The sequence below is a fragment of the Capra hircus genome, chromosome 8 (assembly GCF_001704415.2).
Source record: "Capra hircus breed San Clemente chromosome 8, ASM170441v1, whole genome shotgun sequence".
Taxonomy (NCBI): Eukaryota; Metazoa; Chordata; class Mammalia; order Artiodactyla; family Bovidae; genus Capra; species Capra hircus.
In genome coordinates this window covers 79,013,670-79,036,271 of record NC_030815.1, presented here as the reverse complement: position 1 = coordinate 79,036,271, position 22,602 = coordinate 79,013,670, and the positions used below count along the sequence as shown (strand labels likewise).

At 44.0% G+C, this 22,602-nt stretch overlaps 1 protein-coding gene across 4 annotated transcripts in view; it reads left to right on the top strand.

The window, feature by feature from the left end:
* Positions 1-22,602, top strand: part of GOLM1 (golgi membrane protein 1) — a 58,129-nt gene that overhangs the window by 14,166 nt on the left and 21,361 nt on the right. For all 4 annotated transcript variants that reach the window (XM_013966162.2, XM_018052445.1, XM_005684127.3 and 1 more), the window contains 2 exons: positions 16,710-16,764; positions 20,028-20,130. In XM_013966162.2, the coding sequence (XP_013821616.2) occupies positions 16,710-16,764; positions 20,028-20,130 (158 nt within the window). The remainder of the gene's footprint in view (positions 1-16,709; positions 16,765-20,027; positions 20,131-22,602) is intronic.

Genomic DNA, 22,602 nt, shown 5'->3' with positions numbered 1-22,602 from the left:
GAATTGGAAACAGAACAGACGGGAAGGGCAAAGAAACTGCATGTGAAAGAAGATGGCTGTTCAGATGTGGAATGAGCCTCTTGCTCAAGCTTTGGGCGTTTCCCCATCTTGCCAGTAGTCCCTGGGTGAGCTTGTTGGAAAACCTTTTGAAGTGGTGATAAAAGGGAGAAATGCCAAAGACCTGTCTAAGCATCAGGTTCATCCTCCTGTTAACCTTGTTTTCTTACTTTGTACAAATTTGCGTTGGGTGCCTCCTCTGTGCCAGGTGTGAGCTGGATGCTTGTATCTCACAAAGGGATAGCATTGTGACCATGAGGATCCCACGTGGAGAGGAGATGCAGACCTCCTACTAAATACGCACAGAGAAAGTAGTGGACCCGAAAGTGCTGGGTTTTATGCTGAAAAAATACTAGATCCTGCACAGATTTTAGAAGGGACTTCTGCTAATGAGAGCAGCTTTATGTGTCTTGCTTTTTCTGGCTTGTTAGGGACTGTGTGACTCCACTTTCCTGTTTATTAAACTGTGTAATGGTATGAGTTACTAATATCTTCTTTTCTAAAGTGCATCAGACTCATGACCATTTATTTCCTTGAAGACTTGGCTACTAGTTTCTACTAAAATCAAGTCTGCTTTCAAGATAATGCATCTCAAAATATGACTGCCTTCCAGTAAATCAAGCATTTCACAGAGAGAGGCACATGGATTAGCATGAGCCAAATCTATATAAAGTCCTGCTGGTTACCAGATAATGAATCATTTCTAGACAGGGCCTCAGACTTTTCCTATGTGACTGGTTTGAAGGGTGAGAAATACTTTTTTAAAAAAAATCTGGAGTACTTTCTCATAGTCACAAATGTCTGTTTCTTCTCTGACTTGTTCCAGTTTTTATGCTGTTGGAGGAAGGTTCTGCCTCATTTTTCTCATATGTGGGTGACATTGTGTGTGCTCCCGAAATCCTCTTCAGCTGCGTAGAATAGGACCTTGCTATTTCTCACATGCTTAACCTCTTGAAGTACATTTTGGGAGGAAATAGGGTTTATTCTTAAGGGATGAAGTTGGCAGAAGCTCCACGTGGGATTTTTCAGGGTGTGTGGAGTGGTCTCTGATAGCCAGGCCTCTGCTGGATTAGGAAGGAGGTGTATTGATGGGCCCTGGCGAGTGTTGTACTGGGAAAGGGGACCTGGCAGAGACCAACGTTTTGCCCCATCAGGTCTGGACTGCACCAGGCAAAGTGGGAAGGACTGTGCTGCTTTAGTGGTTCGTCAGTGCCTGACCAAATCAGCCAGAGCAAGGTTTCCCTTCTACAGGGAGGGAGGAAAAAGAATGTTTTGTATGTCTCTCTGCCTGCCTCTCCACCCCTGTGTGTATCTGTTACTACCTGAAAATCTGACTTTTTTTTCCTGAGGAAGAATTACCTTTTACTCGGAGCCTCTGGCCTTTCTACATATATATATATATTTTTTCTTTTTGAACATTCTTTGGCATTGCCCTTCTTTGGGATTGGAACGAAAACTGACCTTTTCCAGTCCTGTGGCCACTGGTGAGTCTTCCAAATTTGCTGGCGTATTGAGTGCAGCACTTTCATACAGTGGCATCTTTTAGGATTTTAAAAACTCAGTTGGAATTCTGTGACCTCTACTAGCTTTATTGATAGCAATGCTTCCTAAGGTCCACACTCTAGTATGTCTAGCTGTAGGTGAGTGATCACACCATTGTGGTTATCTGGGTCCTTAAGACTTTTTTTTGTATAGTTCTTCTGTGTATTCTTGCCACTTCTTCTTACTCTCTTCTGCTTTTGTTAGGTCCTTACTGTTTCTGCCTTTTATTGTGCACATCCTTGTATGACATGTTTCCTTGATATCGCTGTTTTTTTTGAAGAAATCTCTGGTCTTTCCATTCTGTTGATTTCCTCTATTCATTGTTCATTTAAGAAGGCCTTCTTATCTCTCCTTGCTGTTCTCTGGAACTCTGTATTCAGTTGGGTATATCTTTGCCTTTCTCCCTTGCTTCTCACTTGTCTTCTTTCCTCAGCTATTTGTAAAGCCTCCTTAGACAACCACTTTGCCTTCTTGCTTTTCTTTTCCTTTGGGATGGTTTTGGTCACGACCTCCTGTACAGTGTTAACAAACTTCCATCTATAGTTCCTCAAGCACTCTGTCTACCAGATCTAATACCTTGGATCAATTTGTCATTTACATTGTATAATTATAAAGAATTTGCTTTAGGTCATACCTGAATGGTCTAGTGGCTTTCCCTTCTTTGTTCAATTTAAGTCTGAACTTTGCAGTAAGGAGCTCATGATCTGAGCCACAGTCAGCTCCAGGTCTTGTTTTTGCTTACTTTATAGAGCTTCTCCATCTTTGGCTGCAAAGAACATAATCAGTCTGATTTTGGTGATATCCACGTGTAGTGTCATCTCTTTTGTTGTTGAAAGAGCATGTTTGCTGTGACCAGCATGTTCTCTTGGCAAAACTCTGTTAGTCTTTGCCCTGCTTCATTTTGTATTCCATGCCAAACTTGCTTGTTACTCCAGGTATCTCTTCTATTTTTGCATTCCAATCTCCTGTGATGAAAGGGACATGTTTTTGTGTGTGTGTTAGTTCCAAGAGGTCTTGTAGGTCTTCATGGAAGCAGTCAGCTTCAGCTTCTTTTGCATTAATGGCTGGGGCATAGATTTGGATTACTGTGATGTTGAATGATTTGCCTTGGAAATGAACTGAGATCATTCTGTCGTTTTTGAGATTGTACTCAAGTACTGCATTTCAGACTCTTTTATTGATTATGAGGGCTACTCCCTTTCTTCTAAGGGATTCTTACCCACACTAATAGATAATAATGGTCAATTGAATTACATTCGCCTGTTTCCATCCCTTTTAGTTCACTGATCCCTAAGATGTCAATGTTCACTCTTGCTGTCTCTTGCTTGACCATGTCCAATTTACCTTGTTTCATGGACCTAACATTCCAGGTTCCTATGCAGTGTTTTCTTTACAGCTTCAGTCTTGACTTTCACCCCCAGGCACATCCACAACTGAATGTCGTTTCCGCTTTGGCCCAGCCACTTCATTCTTTCTGGAGCTATCAGCAGTTGCTCTCCACTCTGCCCCAGCAGCATACTGGATACGTTGTGACCTGGGGGGCTCATCTTCCGGTGTCATATCTTTTTGGCTTCTCATACTATTCATGGAGTTCTTGAAGCAGGAACGCTGGAGTGGTTTGCCATTCCCTCCTCCAGTGGACCACGTTTGTCAGAACTCTCCACTGTAGCCTGTCCATCTTGGTGGCCCTGCATGGCATGGTTCATGGCTTCATTGAGTTATGCAAGTGCCTTCAGTGTGACATGGCTGTGATCCACGAAGGGGCTACTGGTGTATAGATCTAGTTCATCCATTATCACCACTGTACCCTATTTCTTTGTATAAATGTACCGCAGCTTACCTACCCTCTGCACTGCGCCCATCGGTTGTTTCTAGTGTTGGCTGTTGCAGAGAACTAGCTGCTTCTGCAGGGCTCCCTTGACACGTGTGAGTTTCTCTAAGCTTGCAGTACGTTTCTCACTACAGTTTGGGGCCCCATTAATGAGCTGGGAGTAATAATTTGCTGGTTATGACCCACATAAAAATTTTTAAAATATTAGAGTATTATTATTATATTGTTTTATATTCTTTGGTGAAACCATTGTGTCAGTGTATATATTAAAGATAATACATATGTGAATGTTTGCACTGTATCAAATTTGTCATTGTGAGTCCAAAGAGTTTTAGAGGTAAACTTAAACTTTAGAGGTAAACTGAATTGCTGGATGGTGTTATTGCATTTTTATTATGTTTCCACCTTGCTCACCAGTGTGGTCCTGTTACTTTTTCCTTCTGCGCTTTCCTGGCTTGTTCCATTTTCATGAGCCATAGGCTACTGGAAGCAGGGAGAAGCCTGGGTCAGTGAAGTGTGCCCATTCCCAGGGCTGCGGCTGGTCAGTCAGGTTCTCTGCCTTGATGATTTGAACCAAATCCCACAGACTCTGATTGGTTGATAGTAAATACTTCCAATGAGACTTCAGCTGATCCTTTGAGATTGGATTGTCATTTTCATTTTCTTTCCGTTCTGCATTCCTGTTGCGTGAATAGGTGTGGTTAATTCAGTTTGATTGCACAAATGCAATTACACAAGTTCCTGTGTATTTATATAACTGGGTAGAAGCTCATTTCCTGAGCTGTATATTATTAGTAGGAATATTCAGCTTTGTTTTAAAACAAGAAATGATTGTATATGTCAGCCTTCAGTAACTTTCAAAGAAGTTGTCTTTTTTTTATTATCAAAATATTTTTATTATAGATAATTAGGTTTCCCTGGTGGCTCAGCAGTGAAGAACCTGCCTGCAGTGCAGGAGACCAGGGTTCAATCCCTGGGTTGGGAATTATGAAAATATAAAAATTATGAAAATATAAAAAATATTTAAAAGGACAATTATGATAATATAAAAATAAAAATCACCTGTAATTCCATCATTTGGCAATTAACCACTGAGAACCTTTAAAAAAATACTACACTTTCAGTTCAGTTCAGTTGAGTAGCTCAGTTGTGTCCGACTCTTTGCGACCCCATGGACTACAGCATGCCAAGCCTCCCTGTCCATCACCAACTCCTGGAGCCTACTCAGACTCATGTCCATTGAGTTGATGATGCCATCCAACTATCTCATCCTCTGTTGTCCGTTCTCTTTCTGCCTTCATTCTTTATCAGCATCAGGGTCTCTTCACATGAGTCAGTTCTTCACATCAGGTGGCCAAGTATTGGAGTTTCAGCTTCAACATCAGTCCTTCCAATGAATATTCAAAACTGATTTCCTTTAGGATGGACTGGTTGGATTTCCTTACAGTCCTAGGGGATCTCAAGAGTCTTCTCCAACACCACAGTTCAAAAGCATCGATTCTTTGGCGCTCAGCCTTCTTTATAGTCCAGCTCTCACATCCATATATGACTACTGGAAAAACCACAGCCTTGACTAGATGGACCTTTGTTGGCAAAATAATGTCTCTGCTTTTTAACATGCTGTCTAGGTTGGTCATAACTTTTCTTCCAAGGAGTAAGTATCTTTTTATTTCTTGGCTGCAGTCACCATCTGCAGTGATTTTGAAGCCCCCCAAAATAAAGTTTGTCACCATTTCCACTGTTTCCCCATCTATTTGTAGCATTTATAAATTATGATTGTGTTCAAACTTTTATTAATGTAGTATGCTATGAAAATTGTAGATAAGGTGGCTTCTTTAAACGGTGAATGTGTTTGAACGCTCCTGGTTTTTGCACCCATTTAAAGGGATGCAGGAACTCTTGGCTTACTCTGCCTTGTTATCTTAGGGATGTTGAGGTGACCTTCCCCTAGGAAGGAAGGCAGGGGTGTACTTCCAGAAAAGAGGATTCTTCATAAATATTTGCTGAAGGGACCTTTGTAGAATGCCTTGACATCTGATTGGCATAAGGGACCATGTTTTGAAGATCTGTTTTTGAGTCAGGTGAACATGCTTATATGTATATGTGTTGTTCTGTTATTTATTGTTGGATAACAGATTGCCCCCAGACACAGTGGTTTAAAACCATGACAGACATTTATTTTGTTCACGACCTGCACTTTGGGAGGGCCTAGAGGGAATAGCTTGTTCTGTTCCACACTCCACATCCGGGGTGCTTTGAAGGCTTGGGGTGGAGTCGCCTGAACATTCCTTAACTTGTGTGTCGCGGTCAGGGAACTGAGACTTCAGAGGGGTCTTGTGAGGTCACGGCACCTACACATGACTTTCCATGTGGTTGGGGGCTTCCTTGAAGCATGGAGGCTGGGCTCCCAGGGTGAGGATCCCAACAATGAAGGGGAGGAAGCTATAATCTTTTGCAGGAGTTTCCCAGAGCTGCCAAGACAAATACCATGAACTGGATGCCTTAAAATGAAAATTTATTCATTCATTGTCCTGGAGGCTCCAGGTCCAAAATCAGGGTGTCAGCAGGGCCATGCTCCCTCGAAGGCTCTATGGAGCCTTGGCACTCGTAGCTTCTTGTGTTTGCTGGCAGATTTTGGCATCTCTTGACCTGCAGACATGCTACTCCAGTCTCTGCCTCCATCTTCCCTCTGTGTCTGTGTCTATTCACCTCTTCTCTTTAGTCATTCTGATTTGGGGCCTACCACCCCCCCCACCGCTGCCCCCGCTCCCCCCGACATTATTACAACTAACTTACATCTGTTCAGACCCTGATTCTAAATGAGGTTGTTAACAGGTTCATTGCTATGTTCTGGGTGGACATAAATTCGGGGTTATACACTAATCAACCCCCTACACCTTTCACTGGCCAGGCCTCAGAAGTGTGCAGGGTCACTTCCTGTACATTCGTTAGGAGCAAGTCACTAAGGCCAGACCAGGTGGAAGGGGTAGAAGTTAGACTCCATTCTGGGGGGCAATGTCAGGAGCTTGAGGGGTTATTTTTAAACCACCACATTTGTCTGGGTACAGGTAATCCTCACACAAGCACCCAGTGAAATACTGTTTTCTTTGTACAGATGTAAGTGATGCATAGTAGAGGTTTTCGTTGGGTGGTGAGAGCCCCAGGCCGTGTGCCTCCTGTTCCTTTGTGGTGTTTGGACCTGAGGTGAGGGCTGCTCCCTTCAATCATAGCGATGGTTTCTTATGAGTTGCTTCCTATGGAAGATTCTGTCTCTTGAAAAGGAGGCAACAAATGTCAAGAAGTCTCGCCATGTGTCCTGCTTTGAAAGAAAAAGTGAAACTGTTCATTGCTCAGTCTTGTCCAACTCTTCGGACCCCTGTGAGCTGTAGCCTGCCAGGCTCCTCTGTCCATGGGATTTCCCAGGCAAGACACTGGAGTGGGTTGCCATGTACTTAATATAAAAACAATCATTTTAATGATTTTTCAGTGTGCAGTTCATTGGCATCAAGTACATTCACATCATTATGCGGCTGTCACCACCAGCCCACTCCAGAGCTTTCTCATCTTCCCACCGGAAGTTTGGTCCGTGTGAAGCTGGGCCTCTGTGTCCCCCCACCCGGTGTGGCGTCTGTGGTCCTGCCTTCTGTATCTGTGGACTCAACTGCTCACAGCGCCCACTCAGCAGGATCTCACAGTGTTTGTGCCTTGGTGTCTGGCTTATTTCACTCAGCACACTCACGTTCTTATACCACTTGTCTCACTTGCACACCTGTACACTCACTTATCTCTTACTCATGTGCCCTTAAACCATTTTGGACCTTGAATAACCCAAGTTCTCCTACTGTGGAGTGTCCTGGGTCTCTTAAACTCCCAAGAGTAGGTCTTGACTTCAATGCTTGTGCCCATCTGTCTCTCAGCTCCTCCCTGTGGTCTGGACTCAGCCGCCTTCTGCTGCCCACCTGCCCTTGCACACCTCTCCCTGTCTCCCTCATGTCTTTTTTCGGGGGCCCTGCCTGGCCTTCTCCCCACTGATGGGGGAGCCAGGGCAGCGGTGTGCAGACCCCACGTTGCGCAGGTGGATCGGGTGTGCTGAGTCCTGGGGTCCTTCAGTGGTCCCTGGGCGGGAAGACAGCCTGCTTTTAGTGGCCCTGCCTCCTCTGGATGTGCGTGAGCTGAGGATGAGTATCTTTCTCCCTTAGTTAGTCAGCAGTTTCTCTGGGTAGCTTCTCTTCATGCCTCACTCAGGGGGAAGTGCATCCTCCTGCTGGTGCTTGCTTCCTGCCTGCTGTCATTTAGCCTCTCTGGGCTGTGGTTTTCGGCAGAGGCTTGTGGTGGAGAGGTGGGGTCCGGGTAGGCTGAGTCACTCCCTTTTCATATGGGCCTGGCTGTGGAGGATTTCTTCTGCAGAGAAGAATGGCTTCGCTGGTGAACCCTCTGGCCTCTACCCTGGGCCATTGGGAAATGTAGGGGGCAGGGCTCTCTTTGGCTGGGGAAAGCACACTGCAGGGGTGAGGGTGCTGCCGGTTTGGGGAGGGGTGGGGGGAGCAGGGCTGCTGAACATGCCGCCATGTGGAGACCCTGTAAAGTGAAGAGTTGCCCCACCTTTGTGTGTGTATGGTGTGCCCCCATTAAGTGTCACAGGTCCTTCTGGTAGGTTCCAGCTGTGGAAGCTGGGGCCAGGAGAAGTTACGTGAGGTGGTCACAGATAGAGCAGATTTGTAGCATACCTGAAACCAGAATCCACAGAACCTTCCATCTCCTTGTACATCTTTTTATTTTCTTCAAAAAAATTACCACCCTCCCCCATTTTCTTTCTGTTGCTCTCAATCTCTCTACTTATTTCTTTCTTATTCCTCTCTTTTATCCCTTTATTCGCCTCAGAAACCCTTATGATAGCTGATAAATTGTTGGCGGAGCTGTATATATCATGATGAGACAACTCAGTTGGGGGAGTGAAATTTGATTTGTCCCTGGGGGTCCACGGGGGTTTGGTTCCCACACGCCCTGTGGATGCCAGCCTCCTCAGTGCTCAGGCTCTATGTGTCAAGTGGCTGCACGCAGCTAGCCCTCACGTCCAGGGTTCAACCAACTGCAGGTGTGGCACCCTTGGATACAGAGGGCCACAGGTAAGAAGTAACAAACAGGAAGTATCTATACCGTTAAAAGGTCCTGAACGTCTCTAGATTCCACTCAGAAAATGAAGGTTCCAGGATTCTCTGATGGTCCAGTAGTTAGGACTAGGAGCTTTCACTGTGATGGCCTGGGTTCAGTCCCTGGTCAGAGAGAACTGAGATCCTGCAAGCTGTGAGGCGTGGCCAAAAAAGAAAAAGTTAATTTCATCTCACCATCATCTAACTCATCTTTCTTTTCCACTAAAACCAGCCTTGTACTTAAAAAGTTTGAAAAAGGATTTGTTCTTAACTTTGCTTTTCAGTTTTAGTTATTGGCAGTGCCACAAGAAGGGCTGATGCTGAAGCTGAAATTCCAGTACTTTGGCCACCTGATGAGGAGAACAGACTCATTGGAAAAGACCCTGATGCTAGGAAAGATTGTAGGCAGGAGAAGGGGGCGGCAGAGGATGAGATGGTTAGATAGTATCACTGACTCAGTAGACATGAGTTTGAGCAAATATGGGAAATAGTGAAGAACAGGGAAGCCTGACCTGCAACAGTCCACGGGGTCCCAAAGAGCTGGACACGACTTAGTGACTAATCCTAGCGTGTGTGTAGACTAATCATAGAAAGTTTAAACATGAAAAAGTAGAGAGAGTGATCTAATGGACTGTCAGTGTCCAACATCAAGATTCAGTGACTGCACCTCATGCTGTTTGAATCATTCTTGTTTCAACGTGTATCTCTAAAATGTGCGATCATCTCTTTCTCGTAACTACCCTAACCAAAACTCCCAATAATTTCTTAGTATCAGATATTCAGCCAGTGTTCACATCTCTGCACATGATACTTTAAATCACAGCAGTGGCTTACGTCAGCTGTCGGGTTTCAGACTGGACATGTCACCTCACTGCTTGTGTTGTGGTTTCTCTGAGAACATGCGTGTTCAGAGGACCAGCATTTGGCCCACAGGCACCATAAGCTTGAAGTGTCTGGGCGGCAGCTTGTCTGTTGTGGTGGTGAATGGTGCTGGTGTGAGGGTGTAATCCTATCAAGATGCCGTAAATAAATAACTCAGACGGTAAAGTGTCTGCCTGCAATGTGGGAGACCCAGGTTCAAGTCCTGGGTCGGGAAGATCCCCTGGAGAAGGAAATGGCAATCCACTCCAGCACTCTTGCCTGGAAGATCCCATGGACGGAGGAGCCTGATAGGCTACAGTCCATGGGGTCGCAAAGAGTCAGACACGACTGAGCGACTTTACTTCAACTGGCACTTACCTGATGCTGTTGCACTCTCTCCTCCCCTCTTACTGCTCAGGGACTGTGCTGTCTCCATGGACAGGTGGCTGCTGAGAACTGAGAAGACCCAAGTGAGATGCACTTTAAGTGTAAAAATGTGTTAGAGTAAAAGAAGAAAAGGAAAATATCTCATTAATACTGTTATGTTGATTACATTTTGAAATGACATTTTGTCTATATTTAGATTAAATGTTAATATTCAATTTCATCTATTTCTTTTAAATGGGATAGATTCACATAACATAAAGCACACACCTTTTAATCATTTTAACGTGTACAGGTCAATGGTTTTTAGTATACGCACAGTGTTGTTCAAGCATACTAGTGTTGTGCAAACTCTCTAATTGCAGAACGTTTTCATCACTCCAAGCAGGAATGTGGGCCTGTGGACTGTTACTCGCCAGCTCTTCCTCCCTCCTCCTTCCAGCTCCCCAGTAACCGCTCATTTACCTTCTTCCTCTATGGGCGTGCCTATTCTGGGCATATAACATTTTATAGCGTGTCAGTACTTCTTTCTTTCTTTTAAAACTACCTCTTTGTTTATTTACTTGGCTGCGCCGGATCTTAGTTGTGTCTTGCGGGATCTTTACTTGTGGCGTGTGGGATCCAGTGCCCTGACCAGGCAGTGAACCCAGGCCCCCTGCATTGGGAGTGCACGTCTTTAGCCACTGGCCCACCAGGGAAGTTCCTTCATTTCTTTTTATGAGTGAATAATATTCTATTATATGGATAGACCACTTTTATTTATTAATTCATCACTTGGACATTTGGGTTGTTGCCACTTTTTTGGCTGTTAAGAACAATTCTGCTGTGAACATTTGTGGACAATTTTTGTGTAGACATGTCTTTTCAGTTCTCTTGGGTATATACCTGGGCTTCCCTGGTAGCTCAGATGGTGGTAAAGAATCTGCCTGCAATGCAGGAGACCCAGGTTCAGTCCCTGAGTCAGGAAGATCCACTGGAGAAGGGAATGGCAACCCACTATAGTATTCTTGCCTGGAGAATTCCATGAACAGACTCCACGGGTCATATACCTAGGAGTAGAATTTCTGGGTTGTATAATAACTATTTAGCTTTTTTCTCCCCTAATTTTATTTATTTATTTTTGTCTGTGCTGTATCTTCATTGTTGTGCAGGCTTATCTCTAGTTGCAGCTGTGTGCTGTGCTCAGTCGTGTCTGACTCTTTGTGACCCCATGGACTGAAGCCCACCAGGCTCCTCTGTCCATGGGATTCTCCAGGCAAGAATACTGGAGCGGGTAGCCATTCCCTTCTTCAGGGGATCTTTCCAACCCAGAGATCATACTCGCATCTCTTGCCAAGTCTCCTGCATTGCAGGTGGGTTCTTTACCGCTGAGCCACTGGGGAAGCCCCTGTTTAGCTTTTTGAGGAGCCACCAAATTGTTTTCTGCAGCGACTTCACCATTTTACATTCTCATCAACTGGCTGGGAGGTTTCCAGTTTCTCCACATCCTAGTCAATGCTTGTTATTTTCCTTCTGTTTGATTCTTTAACTTGTCACCATCCTAGTCTGTGTGTTTCAGGTTTTCAGAACGTGGTAAGCGGTTGTAGATTTATTGCTTTGAAAATTTACTGTGGAATGTTGAGGTTATTTTCTTAGGAATCTAATGGAGAAATAGGTTGATCAATTATACTTGTTTCTGGAATAGAATGGCTATAATACGTTCATTTATGGGTGATTCATTCCAAGGCCTTCTGAGCTAGTGTCTAATTGAATTTTGGTGGCACTTACTGCCTCCTTGTCTGCTGCTAAGAATTCCCAAGAAACAGGTCACACAGACCGGGAAGTCCAGCTCCCCTAAAGTCACACTTTACCAAAATGCGAAAATCATCTGGGCTGTTTAGGGTGTAATATGTAATTAACTTAAACATAATTTTGTTTAATGCTGGTGATTTTTTTCCCTTTATTTTGAACCCCTCATAAAACTAAAAGCATTTTCATAGTTTTCCTGAAAATTATTCAACAAGATCTTCAGTAAATATAAAACAGCATACATAAAGCTCTCAGTGGAGCTTTATGATCCTTTTCTCATTTACTTAAATGGAGACTGTTTTTCCATGCATCAGGAAGTAGGTTGGGGGAGATAACTAAAATATATTTTCTTTGAAGAATAAAGTCACACGGGAGACAGAAATATCTTCAGATATATCAAGTTGCAGCAATTCCTAAACCCTCAGGCAGTTGCAAACTCTAATAAGGACTTTTTTTTTTTGGATGGAACTTCAGCAATATGTGAACCATGAACTTCCAGATGTTCAAGCTGGTTTTAGAAAAGGCAGAGGAACCAGAGATCAAATTGCCATCACTGGATCATTGAAAAAGCAAGCGAGTTCCAGAAAAACATCTATTTCTGCTTTATTGACTATGCCAAAGCCTTTGACTGTGTGGATCACAAGAAACTGTGGAAAATTCTGAAAGAGATGGGCACACCAGACCACCTGACCTGCCTCTTGAGAAACCTGTATGCAGGTCAGGAAGCAACAGTTTGAATTGAACATGGAACAACAGACTGGTTCCAAATAGGAAAAGGAGTACGTCAAGGCTGTATATTGTCACCCTGCTTATTTAACTTCTATGCAGAATACATCATGAGAAATGCTGGGCTGGAAGAAGCACAGCTGGAATCAAGATTGCCGGGAGAAATATCAATAACCTCAGATGTGCAGATGACACTACCCTTATGGCAGAAAGTAAAGAGGAACTAAAAAGCCTCTTGATGAAAGTGAAAGAGGAGAGTGAAAAAGTTGGCCTAAAGCTCAACATTCAGAAAACGAAGATCATGGTATCTGGTCCCATCACTTCATGGGAAATAGATGGGAAACAGTGGAAACAGTGTCAGACTTTATTTTGGGGGGCTCCAAAATCACTGCAGATGGTGATTGCAGCCATGAAATTAAAAGACACTTACTCCTTGGAAGGAAAGTTATGACTAACCTAGATAGCATATTCAAAAGCAGAGACTTTACTTTGCCAGCAAAGGTCTGTCTAGTCAAGGCTATGGTTTTTCCAATTGTCATTTATGGATGTGAGAGTTGGAGTGTGAAGAAAGCTGAGCACCAAAGAATTGATGCTTTTGAACTGTGGTGTTGGAGAAGACTCTTGAGAGTCCCTTGGACTACAAGGATGTCCAACCAGTCCATCCTAAAGGAGATCAGTCCCCGGTGTTCATTGGAAGGACTGATGCTAAAGCTGAAACTGCAATAGTTTGGCCACCTTATGCGAAGAGTTGACTCATTGGAAAAGACCCTGATGCTGGGAGGGATTGGGGGAAGGAGAAGAAAGGGACAACAGAAGATGAGATGGCTGGATGGCATCACCGACTCGATTGACATGAATTTGGGTGAACTCTGAGAGTTGGTGATGGACAGGGAGGCCTAGTATGTGGCAATTCATGGGGTCGCAAAGAGTCAGATTGAACTGAACTGAAGGGTAATGAGTGGAGAAGGGACAAGTCAGATTGCTGTACTTGCTGTAGAAATGATTTGCCCAGGAGGTTGGCTTTTGAGATTATCAGTATATAATCATTTAAGTGCCCCTTTTCTTTCTCTGTCCTCTTTCATCACTGATATTCAGAGGGAAGGTGGTTTGTTACCTATGCAAGGTAGAGATTTAAGGGTGCAGTTCAGCTGTGTTAAATATATTCACATTGTTGTGCAGGAAATATCTGGAACTTCTTCTTCTTGCAGTGCTAAGAGTCTATGCCCATTAAACACTAAGGCAGTCACCTTTCTGCTTTATGTTTTGATGATTTTGTCTGCTTTAGACACTGTGCATATAGATAGAATCATACAGTGCTTGCCCTTTTTTGATTAGCTTAGCATGATGTCCTCAAGGTTCACCTAAATTGTGACATGTAACATTCTTTTTAAAGGCTGTGTAGTTTACCATTCCATTGTATGTATGTGCCACATTTTTGTTTTTTTTCTTAAAAAAATTTTTTTAAAAATTACAATATTGTGTTAGTTTTAGGTGTACAGTAATGTGAATCAGTTATACATACACATATATCCACTCTTTTTTTAAAGATTTTTTTCCACATAAGCCATTACAGAGTATTGAGTGGAGTTCCCTAGGCTGTAGAGCAGGTTCTTATTATCTGTTTTATATATAGTAGTGTGTATATGTCAGTCCCAGTCTCCCAGTTTATCCCTCCCCATGCTTTTGGCCACCTGATGTGAAGAGCTGACTCATTGGAAAAGACCTTGATGCTCAGAAAGATTGAAGGCAAATGGAAAAGGGGTGGCCGAGAATGAAATGGTTGGATAGCGTCACTGACGTGATGGACATGAATCTGAGCAAACTCTGGGCGATAGTGAAGGACTGGGAGAAGGGGATCCTGGTGTGCTGCTGTCCATTGGGTCACAAGGAGTCAGACATGACTCAGCAACTGAAAAACAGCACCTCTTTTTTTAGATTCTGTATATAAGCCATATCGTATGATATTTGTCTTTCTTTGTCTGATTTACTTCACTCAATATCAGTCTCTAGGTCCATCCAGATTGCTGCAAGTGGCATTACTTTGTTCTCTTTCCTTGCTGAGTGATATTACATTGCGTACATGTATCACAGCTTTTTTATCCATTCCTCTGTTGATAGACATTTAGGTTGCTTCCATGTCCTGGTAAGGGAGATAGTGCTGCAGTGTGTAATGGAGTGCATGTATCTTTTTGAAGTATAGTTTTCTCCATGAATGGGATTGCTAGGTTGTATGGTATTTCTGTTTCTAGTTTCTAAAGAAATTTCCATGCTGTTCTCCACAGTGTCTGTACTTAGTCACAGGCTTAGCATGTCCTCAAAGGTTCGTGCATGTTGTGGCATGTGACAGTCTTTCTTTTTAAAGGCTGTGTACTGTTCCATTGTTTGTATATGTTGCATTTCTTTTATCCATTTATCCACTGAGGGATCCTACGTTGCTTCAGTTCGTGACTTGTGAGTGGTGCTGCTGTGAACATGGATGCAGATAGTCTCTTCAAGATCCTGCTTTGTGTTCTTCTGAGTATATATCCCGAAGTGGGACTGCTGGGTCTTGGGGCCATCTTTTGCCATTTTAATAGAACATGTGCAAGCCTCTGAGAGTAGCAGGAGCTATGAGCTGGCCCACATGGAAGGTCATGGGCTATGGTTGTGATATTCCCTCCCTGAGAGATTAATTGTACAGATGGTATCACTGTGACTTGTTTCCTGTTGTGCCAGACCTCCTGAAACAAACACCAGAATCGTTTGGCCAGATTTTGTTTCTAGGTGTGTATCCCTGTATTCGTAAACACCTTCCTCTAGAAAGCCCAGTCCAGGACAAAGAAAGACTGAGGGCTGGACAGAGAGATCCAACAGGAAATGGAAGCACAGAACGGGGCCGGGAGGGCGTCGTTGTCCTCCTTTACCCAGGAATGGGGCAGACCAGCCAGTCGACAAACTTTGTTGATTATGACACAGTAAGAAACTTGCATGCTGTGGCCCAGTACTTAGCTCTCTGTACAGAACGTCACTCACCTGTGTGATGCAGACTGGTGTTTGATGTCGCCTCTCCTTGCGGGTACAGCACCGGGTGCAGTCACTAGGTCACTGTCCTGCTGGGGTTCGGATCCCCATTTGTCGCTGGATTGCAGTCCTGCTGGGGTCAGATCCCGGTTTGGCAGGCAGGCAGTGAGGAGGAGCTTCATCTCTGGGGCAGGCCTGCCAGGCTGGGACTTGGGCTCTGCCTGTTTGCTGTTGAGAAGTCCACGTGACATCGAGTCTCGAAAGCCACGTGCGCCTCAGTTTCCTATCCCCCTCAGTGGGATTGTGTTTTGCCTCCTCACACGGCTCTGTGAGGGTCACAGGGCTGCGGGTGAGGCACGCCCTGGGGCCACCTGGCACCTGGTGGTGACTCTGTGCCAATGTACAGGCTGCCGGTTACACTGAGCCCTGCACTCACGTTTCTTACTTTTTTGTGTTTTTCATTGTTTTCCTGAGGCCTCTGTTCCAACGTTATGTAGCTAGCTGGGGGTGATCCCTCCGTGCCCTGAGCTGGCAGTCTGAATGGAAGGAGGAATGTTGGAAGTTAGAAAGGATCAGGAGGCTTCACGGGTGGTGGTGGTGGCTCAGTTGCTCAGTCGTGTCCAATTCTTTGCAGTCTCATGGACTGTAGCACGCCGGGCCTGCCTGTCCTTCACTGTCTCCTGGGGTTGGCTCAGTTCATGTCCTTTGAGTTGGTGATGCTATCTCATCCTCTGCTGCCTTCTTCTCCTTTTGCCTTCAGTCTTTCCCAGCATCAGAGTCTTTTCCAGTGAGTTGGCTCTTCATATCAGGTGGCCAAAGTATTGAAGCTTCAGGCATCAGTCCTTCCAATGCGTATTCAGGGTTGATTTCCCTTAGGATTGACTGGTTACATGTCCTTGCAGTCCAGGGACTGTCAAGAGTCTTCTCCAACACCACAGTTCAAAAGCGTCAGTTCCTCACCGCTTAGCCTCCTTTATGGTCCAACTCTCGCATCCATACATGACCACTGGAAAAACCACAGCTTTGGCTATCAGGCAGGTGGAGCGGTTGCCAAACACCCGCCCCCAGCCAGTTTTAACTTCTGGTTGAGACGGACTGGACCTGGATTCCCCCAGAGGAAGACCACAGTTACTGTGGGGTTGCTGTTTCTGCGGGCATGGAGTGGAGACAGCCAGAGGAGCCGCCCGCCCTTGCCTGGGCTGCAGGCTGGTGCTGGGACACCGATACTGCTCCTCCCCACGCATCCAAGTTCATACCAGGGGGGTGGGGCAGGGGCTACCCCCCAGCCTTTCTCCCACAGTCACATCTCATCAGGGCTCTTCTAAGTTGTCGGTTGTCAGTGTTTCATTTTGTGTTTATCTTCTTTGCAGGCCGTTTTAGTGAATAACATCACCACAGGTGAGAGGCTCATCAGAACCTTGCAAGGTGAGTTCCACTCCCCACTTTACACCAGATGTCAGGTTTGTTAGGAAAAACCCACCTTTCCTCCATCCTATTCTGGGGTCTCTTATTGAAATATGATGATGGGTAGAAAGTGAAAGTGTTAGTTGCTTAATCATGTCTAACTCTTTACAACGCCGTGGACTGTAGCCCGCCAGGCTCCTGTGTCCATGGGATTCTACAGGCAAGAATACTGGAGTGGGTAGCCATTCCCTTCTCTAGGGGATTTTGCTGACCTAGGGATTGAACCCAGCTCTCCTCCATCACAGGCACATTCTTCACCGACTGAGCCGCCAGGGAAGCCCCGATGATGGGTAGTGTTGGAGCAATTGAGTAATCTTTGTTCTTTATTCTTTTTGCCAACTGTATCTCTTTACCTTTTTACAGTGTTACTGAATACATTGCAAGCTGTTATGAGAAGATTTCAGATTCTTATTTTTGATACATTAAGAAATATATATATGATACATGTGTCGTCTGTTTTATATATATACATATTATGTATATATGATATATGTATGCTCTCTTTTCATTGGGTCATCCTGAATTCAGATTTTCTTCATGAAATTTATATAAAAGTGATACAGCCCAATTTAATTGCGTATCTCTGCTGCTCTCACTCAGTTTGGCAGCCAGTTTGTTCTTCTTTGGGCCCTCCCACAGCAGGGGAGAAGGTGGAGATGGGATGAGCCCCTCTGTGTGGTGTGGCCAGAGGGGCCAGAGGGTCCACTGCAGCCTTCCTACCTGGTGAAGGGAGCACTGGGTCCTGTGATCCTTGACCTGACCCTGGTCTCGCCTGTGCCCCTAGTTAGGAAACTCTGCCTTCAGCCTCAGTTTCCACTTCTAAGATGGGAAGGTCAATCTAGAACTGGGCTTCAGAATAGTAGCCCTGAGACCCACTATGTGGGACTCGTTTGGGCAGTAAACATTTGTGATGTGGCTCATGGGACAGAAGAACTGGAGTTTTAATTTTTACTTTTCTGCAATTTAAAATTAAAACTGATACTTGTCTCAGCTATTGGGAAGCTTAAGTATCTTTGGGACAACTCACTTATACCAGTATTATTTTAACTGTATATATTATGAAATCTAAATTCAGATCAAGAAGTCCCAATTCCTCTTTAACATCTGAATTGAGATGTGCTATAACTGTAAAATACACACAGGTTTCAAAGACATAGGACTAAAAAAAGAGTATAAAATGTTTTATTCTTTTTTTTTTACATTAATTCTATGTTGCCATGATCATATTTTGGATCTGTTGGGTTTAATGAAATATATTAAAATTAATTTCACCTGGTTTTATTTGCTTTTTAAAAATGTGGTTCTAGGGAATTTTAAATGATCTGTGTGGCTTATATTATAGTCCTTTACAGCAGTGCTGGTCTAGAATTCTAATTCCAAACCAGCTTCTAAGAATATTAATAGGGGAAACGCAGAGTTACACTAAGTTAAATGGGTTAGTTGACTGCCAGCGTTTCTCAGAGGTAATGACCTGATGGTCTGTCTTCAAGTATGGCATACAGCCTGCAGCCTTTCTTACACTTAGCATTTTAAACAGCTTTAATCAGGTGTGATTTACATACAATAAACTACACATATTTAATTATTCTGGCTGCACTGGGTCTTTGTTATAGCCTGCAAGGTTTCTTCAGTTATGGCACATGGACTTAGTTGCCTCGTGGCATGTGGTATCTTAGTTCCTCGACTAGAGATCGAACCTGCGTCCCCTGCATTGGAAGGTGGATTCTTAACCACTGGACCACCAGGGAAGTCCCCTGCACATGTTTAAAGTGCAGTCCCACCAGTTTTGACATGAGTGGCTCTTCAGGAAACCACCACAGTATCAACACAGTGAACATGTCTATCACCCCAAGAAGCTTCTTTGTGCCCCTCGATAGTCCTCCCGAGGCCCTGTCTGATCTGCTTTCTGTCCCTCTAGATTAGTCTGTAATTTTTATGATTTTGTATATATCAGATGGCATACACCTTTTTTTGTGAACCTTCTTTCACTCAGCATAATTATCTTGAAATTCATCCATGCCGTTGGGGCTGCAGTAAATAGTCCATTCCTTTTTTATTGCTGAGTAAGTATTCCCTCGTCCTGGGTTTGGTTTGCTACGAAATTTTTTTTTTTTAGGTTAGGTTTATTGAAGTATAATTTATACACAATAAAGTTCACTCTTTGTAGTGTACCTTTCAGTGTATTTTGACATAAAGTCAAGACACAGCTCATGTCCCACTCCAGGAATTCCTCCCCACCGCCCTCAGTTCAGCCTCAGGCACCCAGTGAAACATTCTCTACTCCCCCGTAGTTTTGTCTTTCCATGCATGTCGTATAAATAAACACTTTTGAGGTGGATCCATGTTGCAGTGTGTATCAGCAGTTCAGGGTGTCTTTCACTTTTTAAAAATTTTAAACCACTCCCGCCAGCACACGCGTCTCCCCTCTCCGCACTGCCCCAAGAACCTTGCAGGTCTAGAGCTGTGGTGACACACCTTGGGGAAGCTCAGGTGTCTGTTCAGGGCTGTGTCCCAGGCCCTCGTCGCTGCCCTCAGCCCATTCTGGTGTCACCTTTGTGGCACTTTTTCCTTCTGCGCCCAGCTTGGTTGTTGGTCAGTGAGCTGCTGCTTTTTCTGCAGAGCTTTTACGAGCCAGGGCTGCAGCCATGGGGCTGATGGATTTCCTCAAAGAAAGCTGTTGTTTCCCAAACAGGAGGGTCGGGAGACTGAGTGCACAGGGGCCCTCAGAGAATAACTGGGCTGTGAGCAAATAACAGGAGAAGGATACTGGCAGGTAGCTTGTGGCTGAGGATGGGGGGTGGAGGGATTACGTAGGAGAGGCTGCTGACCAGGTGTCAAAATCGATTTTCCAGACTGAAGGATATGGAGCTGCTGAGAGCAGCATTGTGAGCAGTTCAGGGTGTATGATGTCTAGGAGGGAAACAGGTAGTAGGACCTCCTGATGCATTGTAAGGGTTGGAGGTCAAAAGGACATTTAGGAGAAACGTGTGGGAAGGAATCAGGGTCCTGGCTCCTATAGGATCACACACCTTCTGGGCTGCTTCCCGGATCAGGGTGGGGAGGTTCCTGGGGTGGGGCCCTGGCCTCATTGCTTCCTTTTTCCCCTCCTTGCTCTCTTGGTGCCCCGGCCCCTTGTGTTCCCATGGTGGGTGTTGGTGTGTCTGCTGTGCTCAGGATGGCCATGCCGGCGACCCCAGTCATTTCGTGTGCTCCTCTTGGTTTAGACCAGTTAAAGGCCCTGCAGAAGAATTATGGCAGGCTGCAACAGGAGGTCCTCCAGTTTCAGAAGAACCAGACCAACCTGGAGAGGAAGTTCTCCTACGACCTGTAAGTTTGTCCGCATCAAGTTGCGCCGCTCAGGGGCTGTTAGCCATCGTACAAGAGGGCACTTCTCCTTAGCAGGAAATGACTAACTCCATGTACTGTAAAATACATAACTGAGAACTCTGTAAAGTGCAGGTGTACTAGTTAAATCAGTAATCGAAAGCCTTTAAAAATGTGTTCCAAAAGTGCTCAGATGTGACCTAAGTCAAAGTCATAGACTTTAAGGAGTTTGGTATAATATTCATATAATTTATCACTCGGCATTGGTATTATGGACATTTTGTTTTCTTGAGGCTTTTAAGTCACTTTCCAAATTTTTGCAGTGAGAATGGAGGTTTTTTTTTTTTTTTAACTTTATTGAGTTAGGATTGACAAATAATCATTGCATGTATTTAATACATAAAAGCATGATATTTTGATATACCTATACATTGTGAAATGATACTCAAAATCATCCATAATCCTCTGTGTGTATGGTGAGAACACTTAAGATCTAGCAAATTGCAAGTATAAAATGCATTATTATTAACTGTAGTCACCATGCTGTACATTAGATCGCCAGCATATAGTTAGGACAGTCTGTTTTAAGCTAATGACTTTAGTAGCATACAAAAACTCTGTACTTACGCATATCAGATTACTTTTGTGGTCAAAACAATAAACATTTAAAAAGTTCGGCTAAACCCCTTAGTAAGATAGTAAAACCCAATTTAGAGGGTAGAGAATAAAGTTATAGTCTGTTTATTTTTCTCTCCGTTTTCCTTCATAGAAAGTATATACCCCAGACACAGGAAATTTGGGATTCAGAGGCAACCAGCTGCCCATGACCCCAGCCCTCTTTGTTCTTTGATGTGTTGTTATTGTTCAGTTCACTAAGTTGTGTCTGATTCTTTGTGACCTCATGGACTGTAGCATTCTAGGCTCCTCTGTCCTCCGCTATCTCCCAGAGTTTGCTCCAATTCACGTCCATTGAGTTAGTGATACTATCCAACCATCTTATCCTCTGCTGCTCCTTTCTCCTTTTGCCTTTAATCTTTCCCAGCATCAGGGTCTTTTCTAGAGTCAGCTCTTCGCATTACGTGGCCAAAGTATTGGAGCTTCAGCTTCAGTAACAGAACTTCCAATGAATATTCAGTGTTGTTTTCCTTTAGGGCTGACTGGTTTGCTCTCTGTGCAGTCCAGGGAGCTCTGTAGAGTCTTCTCCAGCACCACGATTTGAAAGCATCAGTTCTTCGGTGCTCAACCTCCTTCAGTGGTCTGACTCTTACATCCATGCATGGCCATAGCTTTGACTATACAGACGTTTGTCGGCAAAGTGATGTTTATCTTTTTAATACATTGTCTAGGTTTGTCATAGCTTTCCTTCCGAGGAGCAAGCATTTTTTTATTTCATGGCTGTAGTCACCGTCCTCAGTGATTTTGGAAGCCCAACACTGCTTCTGTGTTTTCCCCTTCTGTTTGCCATGAAGTGATGGGACCGGATGCCGTGATCTTGTGCAAGGCTCTTTGTACTAGATTTTGGAAGGGCTGAGAGCAGGTGAAAACAGTATTTCCCTTTTGTAGATTTACCAGTTTGGAAGTGGCTGTGCACCTGCTCATTGCCAATCCTGAGCTTCTGGGAAGTTGTTTGATCACAGTGAATTGCACACATTTTGTTCTTTCCTTGCACAGACTTCTTTTTATTTGTTCTGTTTAGGCTACTGTGCACGTGTCCACCTCCTGTGGCTTGCATGTTCATGAGAATTTTATTTCCATGAAGGTTTCACCAGGTCTTTCCTTGATCTCTATATTGCTGTCCAAGGTCAGATGCTCTGTCTTCCCTTTTTTTTCCTGCAGTTCTGATGCCCTTCAGTGTGTGGTACTCTGAGACCCAGTTAAGTCCTTTGAACTAAAGGGTTGTTACAAGAGTTAGAGGTTGAGTACAGTTACACTTGGCTCTGAAATACCTGCAGCTCCAGAGAGGCAGCCAGGGGATAGAGAGAGCCCTGCTCAGTCTGGTTTCTGGGTTCAGCCTTACCTCATTCTGTCTCTGTGACCCTGGTTAATGTCGGTCTGATCACCTAGCTTCCTTATTTGTATGTATGTATGTGTGTATGTATTTATTTAATTGCTGTTTCTTTTTGGGGGGAAATATTTATTTTTTCAAGTCTATTGAGATCTTTTTTTCTTTTTTATCAATTCTGAATAATTTCTAGCCATTCTGTCTTACAGTGCTTTCTGATCCCATTCTCCCTTGCTTCTCTGTCTGAAACTCCAAACAAATGTATAACAAGACTGCTCCTGGAACCCTCACATTCTTATCTGTCTCTCTGGTATTTTCTGTATTTTTATATTGGGAATAATTTTATTTTATTTTATTTTTTGGGGGGGGAATAATTTTAAATTTAAAAAGTTACATAATTTTTATAATTGTAGAACTGGATTATAACCCAATACTGTTTCCATTTATAGTTATTACAAAATAATGGCTAGATT